At 36.9% G+C, this 11,486-nt stretch overlaps 1 protein-coding gene across 1 annotated transcript; it reads right to left on the bottom strand.

The window, feature by feature from the left end:
* Positions 1-3,740: 3,740 nt before the first annotated feature.
* LOC137731800 (protein PSK SIMULATOR 3-like) lies at positions 3,741-6,979 on the bottom strand. The gene is made up of 2 exons (XM_068471022.1): positions 4,703-6,979; positions 3,741-4,284 (listed from the first exon to the last, which is right to left on the bottom strand). The coding sequence occupies exon 1, from the start codon at positions 6,673-6,675 to the stop codon at positions 4,879-4,881; it is 1,797 nt and encodes a 598-aa protein (XP_068327123.1). The 5' UTR covers positions 6,676-6,979; the 3' UTR covers positions 3,741-4,284; positions 4,703-4,878.
* Between the last annotated feature and the right edge of the window lie 4,507 nt (positions 6,980-11,486).

The following is an 11,486-nucleotide window of genomic DNA, read 5'->3' on the forward strand; positions in this document are numbered from 1 at the left end:
ATGATTGTACTTCATTGTTTGTTCTTTGAAATATTGCATGATATGCATTGTGGTATATTGTTAGGACATAGCGATTTATGTGATGAATATTCGAGTGTAGTGAAATAATGAACTACGAATGGCTTGATCCATATTTAGGGTACGTAGGCAGTCTAATGAGGATGTTAGATGCAGCCATAAAGTCTATGAAGAATTATTGCGCAGTTGGATCTTAAGTTGTGTTTTGTCATTTCCAAGAGGCGGGATATGTTAGAGATATGGTTAGTTGGTAACGTCACATGTCGATCCTGAACATATGTCGGGATCGGGGCGTGACAATAATAGTAATAAAAGACTACGCTAATATTCTCCAACCGAAATGTCAATTCCTATGTGACGCTGACATCGATTGGCAGCAAAGAGGTTGCTGTCAAATTTGACAGCAACTTCAAATATTTTTTTATAGGAAACGTTGAAACTGAAGGCAAACCAAGAAGGTTTAAGATCCTCTCCGAATCTTAACAGTCCAGATCCCTGCGGATCAACCAGAAAGCAGCAGCCCCGCTGCAAACTACGTTGTCGCTTCGTTCCCTATCTTCCCAGTTGCTGGAGATCCATCTGTTTGACATGAATATGGGCTTGGGCATCAACTAGACGACAGCCTTTGCCGGAGAAACAATCGGGCACCTCTGAGAGACGTCGTCGACCCCGTTCTGCAGGTTGTGTTTGATTGTATCAGTGTCGGGTTCGAATTGGGTGTGAGGGACTTGCGGGATGAAAGCCTTTCTTGGTGAGGTTGCATTTGATTTTATCAGCGTTGGATTCGAATTGGGTGTAAGGGACTTGCAGAAGGGAAGCTTGCAGAGCTTCCATGGCTAAAGGTGTGAAGTGAAGAAATCCAAGGGTTTTGAAAGATGTCAAAATGGGTAATAAAATAATAGTTTAATAAAATAAAAGAAAAAAATAGTATAATAAAATAATATTTAATTTGACATACCAGTTGGAGAGCAAAATTTTGAAATATGTCAAAATGCCACATAAACCGTCAAATTCAAATTTTATGTTTAAAATTTAAAATCTCCTTTAGAGATGCTCTAACATTACTAGTTAAATTTTTGCTAGCGAATTGCTCAAAAGCTATTATAGCTAGCCAATTTGACATGTTCATATCCAACACTGCTAGCTAATTTAATAAATACTAAATAATTTATTATTTAACAATCCATCCCTCGTAATTATTCATTCCCCACGCCCTTCTTTTATTTGATGGAGAGGAGCTTGGCTCCTTAGATTAACGAGGAGTTCTTCCTCAATTTATTTTGTGGCCTGCTAAAATTAAGATCGTTTAATCATCTAACTGTAGCAAATAGATAAACAGTTCATAATATTTTTACCGAATTTGTCCATATTTTTTTAGTATGTAACTATCCACACACATTCTTTTACTGCCCACACACTTCTTGTTAATTTTTGTTTTTTAATCCTCTTCAATTCATTTGATCTAATGACCGAAATTGAGAAGGGTTTGATTGTTTTGAATGGTAACAAGGGGTGTGCGGATAGATCCACCATTTTTAAACAGTCTGATAATTAAATGATCTTATATTTAAATGATTATTTATAGAAATGATTTATAATATTAATGATCTCAATCATAAGTCTGAAGTTCCTTGAATCGATGACAAAGTGGAATGAAGAATAACTCCTCATTCATTGAATAGCCAAGTTATTTCCTTAATTTTGGGGCCTAATTCCTTATTTTCCTCATCTTCCTCTCTCTCTCTCTCTCTCTCTCCAACCACCATTTTCTCTTCACCAACTCTTTTGTTCATCTGCCTTCCCTCTTCCCTCATCCCTCATCTCTCATCCCTCATGATTTCTCTCCCCAGTCTCCTCCTATTAAATAATACTTACAAGTTTTGAATACACAAAACCTTGTTTGGCTCGGATTAGGGGTTTGATCTTTGATCTGGAAAGCATGGACTCCATTGAAGAAAGTCTTCAATAGGTCCTATTCATTACCCATAACTCTTTTTTCATCTTCCCTTTCCTTCGTTCTCATTCTCCCTCTTAATCTTCCTCAGAATCATTGCAGCAGCAAATTCACCGCCGCCACCGCTGATACGATGTTAAGAGAGAGGGATCAAATGTTGTATTTTAAGCTTTGCCAGCCACTTACTTGCTCTCTCCTCTTCACTAGATTTAGCGAGGAACCGTTCACAATACCAAGTTTTTCGTTAGAATAAGAACGACCAGTCCGTTGCACTTGCTTTTGTAAGTTTTGCTAAATATTCGGTCAAAATAGCCAAAATCCCTCTTTTGGACGGCACACTTATACTTCATTATTATGAACTTTTATTAATCTTGCACTCAAACAAGAAACTATTTATGAGAGTTTGAAGGGTTCTAATAATCTAAACGACGATGTAACCATTATCAGAATGCAGTCACCAGCGTTTATATATTCTTTCACATTTTTCAACTTGTACATTAAGTATTGTGAATTTTTATTTATTTTGAACTCCTTCTAAAAACACTACTCGTGAGGGTTTGTAGTGTTCTAAAAATTTAAATGATGATGCACCCATCATCAAAGCTTACACGATGCGATCACGACCGTTTGCATATTTTTTTCATACTTGTAAATGAATTGTTATGAATTTTTTATTGTGCTTTGGAGATTAAGTACTATGGTTATTGTAGTAATTAGAACAGGTTTTTTAGTAGTTTAAAAATACCAAACTGCTACTTGGTATTACGACCAAAGTAGTTTTCTTCTTCACTTGTAAGTGAGAGATGTCCTAAATTCCTTTCTCGCCAAAGATGAATTCGAACCAAATTATTATGGCTATTCCAATGTGAGGCTTAGCCAATAAAAAAAATTATGAAACTAACTTTTTTCTTAAGGACTTGAAACATTTTACCCACGTGTATACTCATTAATAATGGACTCTTTACAGATGATCCGATAACGATTCGATTAGTTATCATGTTGACTCGAAATTCGTTATTATCATACCATATTAACGATCATGTGAGAAATTGTCAGGTTCAATTAGTATTGTAACTGTCAGAGATAATATGATGTAAAAAGTGAAACCCCATTAGTATTATTAAAGGCTCTTTCAATAGGACAGTCAATGCCCTCTTCTACCTCCTACCACCAGTTTAATGCCACATGATCCTGCCTGCCCAGCAAGCAAACCCTAGTTGGATGGGAACGAGGATTCTCTCCGGATTCTCTTTGTAAGAATCCCGAAAATTTATAAATTGTGTTCGTTTACTGTACATTGCGTTGTTAGCTTTTGTCAGATACTCTTTGTGATGTACGATGAACATACATAATTTCTGAATTTCTAAAATCTTCGCAAAGAGAATCCGAATAGAACCCTCATTCGGTGGATGGAGCCGTAAATACACATTGATTATTCGACCCTGACACAATCCTTCCCAATTTTAAACCTTTTCTAATTTACTTTGTTTTTCTGGTTATTAATTCAAATAATCCAGGCCAATGTCATCACAGATACCTAGTTTTATTCACCCCATTTACCACTCCGAAAAGGGATATGGAAGAGATGAAAGTAAAACTGTTACAAATTTTACCATTCAGAGTAAATCTTTAATGCATATATGCAAAGCTCATCTGCATATAAGGATCCAGGTCAATAAACTGCCAGTTTAATTATGTCAAACACAACAGTAAAAATTCAAAGTATGTTAATGTTCAATATTTAGAAATGTAGAATTTAAACGTTTGTGTTTACTTGGAACGAGGGAAATCATGGATCAAGGAAGGAATAATATGTATTAGAAAGCACTGAGGAAGTTGGTAATTGAAACAAAACGCAGACAATCAAAGCTTCAACGCAGGAAAAACACTAAAAAGATTACTGGAATTTGTAGCGCTCGACATCCTGGATCTGTATGGAACAATCCCTACTACCAGTAATTTAACATGAGTTCAATCCATTGCTCGAAAACAACAGATACCAAGAAATCTTAACTCCTTACAAATGTTAGCTGTATAACTATAAAACCAGACAACTACAGAGAGAGCATTGCATCAGCCAACATGAAATGACATCTTCCTTAAACGAGAATCTAAGATGGCATATGGACGATCCCCTTAAACACTACAGTTCATGTGTTTGCATCCTCATCATGTCCATAAAATCTTTAGCCAGTGTACAAAAGAAAATTGAACCTTAAACTTAGGAGTGCTTCAGACCCAACGACATCATCACAAGTTTTCCTATAGGACTTGCTCTCGCCGTCCACTCTCTCACACACGCACACAGAGGTCTGCACAAGCAACATTTTGGATTCACAGGAAGTTCCTTACAATCATAAAGCTTTTATTTGTTATTGTTCATCTTTTGGCACATAGCACATAATCTAGCATAACTGAGTGGGAACATGACAAATATATTCTACAAGGATACATTGTGCGTCTGCGGGTAATTCTTGACACAAAAATATCAGTTTAGAGGCCATGACTACTAACAACCGTGACAAGAGAGTGCATGAGTGAACCCTTGGTGATTGAGAGATTAAAATTAGCCAGAATAACACAATAACTTGCAGGAAAAGTGCATAGAGACTTCCATATCAAAGAACTACTAACTTTACTCGAATATATGTACAATTCTACAACAAAAGACACTATTTCTATTCATAAATAATTAGAATTATGTACTTCACAAGTCAAAGCTTCCCATACCTTGCACAAAATACAACAATCAAGTCTTGAGCAGACAGTCTTCAGTGTGAATTGCGAAAAGTTGATGTATTCACATCCTCTTGAACTATCATCTATTGTGTTTATCAAGTGATTGGAACCAAGATGAATTCCTTATCACCGCCACCATCTTCACGATTTCAAAACCAATAACGTAGTCAATCAACACATGAAGCTCCGCATTGCATTTGCCACTCCATGCAGTCTTCAAAATCAAAACTACTTGCACAATCCAGTAATGCATTTTGCTGATGCTCGTAACGGCATATATAGTTCAACCCAACAAGTAGCTTACAAATAGCTGCCTCTGTCTTCTCTCGATCAGCAAAATACAATGTCTGAAGCAGAAGAACATTTGTCCGCGTAAAAATCTGCGTTTGCTCAAAATTGCGCTCACTCTGCCATCTGATCATGTTGTGCGCCAATGGGGCGAGCCACCTCAAAATCCCGTCAAGGGTGTCCTTCCAATCATGCGCAAGAGGCGCATCATATATGGCCATATTCTTGGCATAGGACTTGAGATTAGTCCTCAGACCCATCCTTAAACTCATTGGTAACATATGATACAAATCGTCCCTCGCTTCCTCGCCCACTAGATAAGGATATCGAAGCAACTTCTCTATAACAATTATGACATTTGCATAATGTAAAGCTAGAGCAGAGCCCCCCACAGTAGAAGGAGGAGTATAAACCATTAACCTACTCTTGGGACCAAACCGTGCACCATCATTCGCGCCGCTACACTTGGATATAAGTTGAACATTCATTTGTGCTCGATTAAAACAACCTGAATGGTACGGAAACTCTCTCTTCAAACCACCATTTGCAACACTGCAACCCGAAATTTGACTACTCCTGTCATCATATTTACCAGCACCACCATAATCATCATCAACTGTACCGCTCACTCTTAGGCAGTCCATGAAAATCCTCCCGGGGCTTGCTCCACACAGAAAATTCAAATCCTCAGCTCGAAACGCTGCCAATTCTCCTCTCCTCGAATCAAACTGAGGCTTAAAGGATGACCCCTTTTTCAACACCACGGCTTTCTCAACTGGACCCGAATGCAACCCATTTTTCCTACTAGCAACCCTCTTCAATGGCTCAGAAGCCACCTGAGAAACCCTCCTCACATCAGTCTGACCGGACACCGGAGGAGGTGAAGCTCCACCAATCATCCCAACACGGTCCTTGCACAAAACAGAGTCACCAAAAACAGCCTGAATTGTGGCGAAAATCGTACAGACCGTCCTGGCCAGCAATTCCACAACTTTATCATACGTTTGGTTCCAAAGAGAGACATCCTTGAGATGCTTGACATCCTGCTTCTGCCAAACGAGCTTCTGCTCAAAAGCCCTTTTGCTCTCCTCGTGCTGATTGTTCTGAAACTTCTTGGTGGCTTGTTCCAACTCATTCAAAACCTCCATTTCGCTGTACAAATTCGAAGTTGCACTCACATACCTCTCCATTTTTCTCACCATGCCCTCCATGTCTTTTACCAAAAACCCCAACTCCTGCACATCGATAACCCCATTAACGAGGTCGGCATAGACATGCTCGAACCCCTGCAGAGCCGGCTCGACGCACCGCTTCCCGAGCCTCCCCACGACGGCAGCGACCCCGTTCAGCTCCTCCAGTTTCTCCGCCATGGCGAGCTCGAGAAGATAGGCCTCGTCGGCAGAGACCAGGTTGAGCACTCCCTCGGACTTCAAGATCTCGTTTTTGAGCTTCGAGATCTCGGAGTCGGTAAGGGACTTGTGGAGGTGGACGGTCTTGGACATGACATTGGCGACCTCGAAGGAGAGAATGCCGACGGTCTGCTTCTGAGTTTTGGCGGCGGCGGCGGGTTGGGATTTGGGGACTGATGATTTCTTCGAAGGATGAAGAAGAAGAGCGTGCTTGAGATTGGAGCTTACCTGGTTACCCATCTTCAAAATCCAAGGCTCTGCAACCATTGCTGCGAAGATCTGGAGCTCAAAGCAACTGGGTCGGGCCAAAACTCCGGGAGAAACCCGCTTTCATGCGTGAAATCTGGGTACCCTTTTGAGCTAGCAGGCTATGGCGGTGATTGCAAGGTCAGATTTTAGCGGCGAAAGCTGGAAGAGAGGAAGGAAAGCAGAGAGGAGTTGGAGTGTTTTGGGCGTGCGGAGCAATTGATTGGAGGGAAAAGAGAGTGAGGGAATCAAATGAAGCAGTGGTTTGTTGAAGGCAGCGTTTGGGAGACGCTTATTGTTTTTGTTGCAGAATTGCAATTGGTACGTTTTTAAAGTGGTGGAAATTTTCAAAACATTTCAAGGTGGGTCTGACTCTAACTTTCTACAGTTTTTTGGGTTTTGAATTTGTTTGTACCTTCCGTTTTATTCTGGAAAATTTAATTAGAGCATCCCAATGAAGCTTTATCCTTCATGAGACTACTATATTTCTAACCTTAACGAAAAATTTTATCCTCAATGAGCTGAAAAATGGAGCTAGATTCACCACTGGGGTTAGCAATTTCATTTCTTGGGTAGCATAAAATCGGGCTACATCTAGCCCAAAAAAACAGTGGTTCCCATAAAAAAGTAGGAATCCATGTGAGCAAAATTTTATCACTCTCCCTCCACTTACGAATACGCTTATACTCTCCTTTTATTATTTTTTTAATTCTTTTTTCTTACTTATTTTTCTTGCAATTTGGCTAATTGATGATGGACACCTCATTTTACTTCTCACACACCCCTTGATAATTTATATCTGTTGATATTCTTCAATTCATCCGATCTGACGGCCGAAAATTAAAAAGGTGTGTGAGAAGTAAAATGTGGTGTGTGGATATCACACCCCTTAATGATTATTTTAAATTTCATAAGAATTAAAATTTCAAATTGATTTAACGTTCATGTGCATTGATGGGTGAAATTTTCAAATAATTTTTTCTCAAAAGTGTTTGATACTAATTTATCAATTGGTGCTAGGTAAATTGTTGTGTTATACATGAAAATCAAATTCTTTCAGAGGGCAAAGTGGAGGTTTGATTCTTTTCAACGGATGAGATTGAGATAATGGAATCTAATCTAACGAACAATTCATAAGTAATGAAATCTAACTTTGTCACAATTTGAACTTTCTAGGTTGAAGGGTTCATAAAAAAAAATTAATATAGCACATCCAAAAATCAACTTAAGAAAAGCTAACACACAAAAAAAAAAAAAAAAAAAAATCATCACTCAATCAAATTACTATATAAATATAAATATATATAGCCCCATACATAGCCCAAAAGATGAAGCCCCTCTTTGGGAGAGATTCTTTTATAAAGCCCCAAAGATTCCTCGGAGCTCTAAAATGGGTTATATCCACCACTTTTCCAGCCCCATATAGAGCCCCTCACTAGGGATGCTCTTAGATATTCAAAACCATCTCTAATTGTCACTTACTAGAAGTAGATATTCATCTTTACTTGTGAGTGAGAAGTTTTATGTTTGATTCTCGCTAAAAACAAATTTGAACCATATTATTGCTAGCTTATTGTGAAAATAAGCTCACCCCCTCTCTATAGTATCATTTGGTAAAAAAAAACATCTTTATTTGCACAGCTTTATTTTGATGCCTAGTTTTTTTTTTTTTTTTTAACAAATGGTTTTGTTAGATTAAAAATTAAATTAGCCATCAAAGGGGCTCGAACTCACATCATCATCTAAGTGCTCAACTCCTTTCCATCACTGTGGTAAAGGGTCATTGACCTTTTTTTATGCCTAGTTTTAAATCAAGAGTAATATCGAGTCTCTGCAACGTGGTCAGTTTTAGTGTTTAATTGAAAGTTTTTTAATTTTTATTTTGTAAATCAATTTTGTGTGGACTTTTGAATTTGAGTAATGTTAGGGAGACTAATCAAATAACATGTCACCAATAAGAAACAAGCATGTTAACCGGCACTTAATTAATAATTCAATCATCTACAACCACATCATTTAGTTTGCAAATTAAATTTAAAAATTTTGATCTCCCACATCACCCTTTGAATTTAGAATCTCCTTTAACGTTGAAAAGAAAGATAATGTTAGACTAATAGTTTATTTGTCTGTTATTGGACGAACAAATGAATTCTAAGTAACGTGGCATGTACATGTAACTTGTCATGTTAGATGGTACACTAATATAATACAAAATATTTCTGTAGCATTTTTCATACAATAAAATGAATCCAAGTCAACAACTAATGATTTGAGTAAGTTTACTTTTTCTGGGTTTCATATTGAATTATTAAGGAACAATAAGGGAGGCAATTTTGACTTGAGATTTCTTTTGAGTCTGAGAATGAAGCAACTAACCCATTCCCACCACCGCCCTTTATAGCAGTTTCACTGTTGCTAAGGTCTTCCCGGGCTATTCACTATTTAATCCATTCAGTGAACAGTAACTGTCATTAATGAACAGAAACTGAATTTTACATCTTCATCCCTACATTGAATAGCCCTGGCAATAGGTAATAAAATATTAGTTTTTTTTTTTTTTACTTTTTTTTTTAATTTTTTATTACTTTATTACTTTTTTAATTAATTTTTTACATTTTTTAATATTTTTTTATTAATTTTACATTGTGGCTGACGTCGCCCTGACGTCAGCCTTCTGTCACGTTGCCTTCGGGCTCTCGGGCTGGCAACTTGTTCCGAGCCTCTCAAGGGCTCCATCGTCAGCACACGCTAGATCATCTCCCTCGGGCTATCTGGCCCTGTTCCAAAGCCAGTCTACTGGATAATAGCCCACTGTAGAACTACTCTTAGGTTCTCTGACTTCATATCCAAGTATTCATATTTTACATATTTATTAAATAAATTTATTGACGGAATTTTAACAGAAATTTTTTATTGATATGCAGTGGTCAATTTTATTGACGAATTTGGCTAAAAAGCCTTCATCAAATGGTTGGCAAACTGGCTTGCAATTTGCATGTGCATCTTCTAGATAGATTCCAATGAGCTCAACTGTCAAATTTCCCTAATATGTTGGATCTTCTAATTTTGGTGGAGAGCTGGAGAATTTAAGAACAAAAGCTTATATTAATGGAGAAATTGGTTAAAAAGTAGGGCATGAATGGTGGTGGGTCCAGTTCTTTGGTGATGATTTATGAGATGATTTATGAATATATCTACTTTTTAGCTTGCAAGTTTGGTGTTTAGCTACAATTTAATTGAGATTTAGGTATTAGTATTTCCTGCTCCTCTAGTAATCTTTTTGATTGGCACAGCTGAGCTACTTGACCTTAATTAACAAGCGTAGAAAGGCAGACATAGTCACATTTGTTACAACATATCTAAAGAAAGTTGAGATTTCACCATAAAATTAATTGACAATCGAGAAGTAGTCCAACCTCTTATAAGCTTTTACAAAGTTTATTCTTTCACCGACGTGAGATTCTTTTACTTTCACATTCTCATACGTCGCTTCACGTGTGGCGAATTTTTAAGCCAAACACGAGGATAACACTTATTGGGTAACGTGGAGCACATGTAGCCATTGGGCTTCACACGTGAGTCAACCTAACCTGATACCATAAAGAAAGTTAAAGTCACACTATAAAATTAATTGGCAATATAAGAAGTAACATAACCTCTTATAAGCTTTTACAATGTTTATCTTTCTTTCACCGATATGAGAGTCTTTTACCGTAGTAACCTTACAATATGTTTTTTCCTTATGCAGTCGAGTTCGGCATTTCTTTTGTCGTAATTTTGATTAGTCCAAATTAAAAATTACTTAAAAAATTATGAAACAAATTTAGGATGAGATGGAACTCCTCCATGTACAACAACTCACACTCAGTGAACTCATTATTCATTTCCTATGATCCTATCATTATGTCGTGTTTACCAATACAATCTTTATTAGTTTAACCTATTTGCAAAAAGGAGGAAAATATGTGCTATGTAAAATGAAACACACAAATATAGGAGATGATTTTCACATACATTTTTGAATTTATGATTATCAGACGAAATAGATTAAACAAAAATAACTAACATAATTTAACAGGGATTTGTAAGAAAAGGAAAGAGGGTACGCTTATCATTTTTTCCCACACAATATATATAAGGCCCTTTATATAAAGGGATCTCAAATTTTTGGAAAAAATAGGGATTAGGTGTGGAGTCTACTCTACATCGAACTTCAACAATCCAAACTATTGATTTTGTAAGTCTCGATTCATAGATCATCCTTGCACAAATTCAATTCAATCCGAAACTATTTAGCTATTTAATTATCAAATAAAATTTTCATTGTTTCTTTTATAACAAAATATTTGTTAATTTTTTTGAACTCAATTTGGTGTCTTATATATTTTTTTTGATTTAGCTAATATTTTGTAAGGATAATTTATGACGTATAACATGAAAAATAGACAGTTTATATCGTTAAAATTCGATGTTGTGTAGACCCCGCAACTAATTCCTATTTTTGTAAAAAAAAAAATAGCAATCCCTTCTTTTAAAGGTTCTCTCTCTCTCTCTCTCTCTCTCTCTCTACACACACACATGTATGTATGTATGCATGCATGCATGCATGCATGTATCCTCTGTCCTTTTCAAACACATAGGCTTGCAGCTTGCACTACGTGACTTCTGATTTGGATTTAGATTGTTTACTAATTATGTGGAAAAAGATGTCCACGAACGAAAACTTGACTGTAGTGACAAAGGGCATCTGTCAAAAGTTGATCATATTATTTTGGCTTTCTACTTTCTGGGAGAATTTGGCACGTTACTAACTGTACACTTGCGTGTAATAG

This window comes from Pyrus communis, chromosome 4 (genome assembly GCF_963583255.1).
Source record: "Pyrus communis chromosome 4, drPyrComm1.1, whole genome shotgun sequence".
NCBI classification, from domain to species: Eukaryota; Viridiplantae; Streptophyta; class Magnoliopsida; order Rosales; family Rosaceae; genus Pyrus; species Pyrus communis.

Excerpts from the sequence above, each read along its gene's own strand:
- LOC137731800 (XM_068471022.1), bottom strand. The coding sequence starts at position 6,675 with ATGGTTGCAGAGCCTTGGATTTTGAAGATGGGTAACCAGGTAAGCTCC.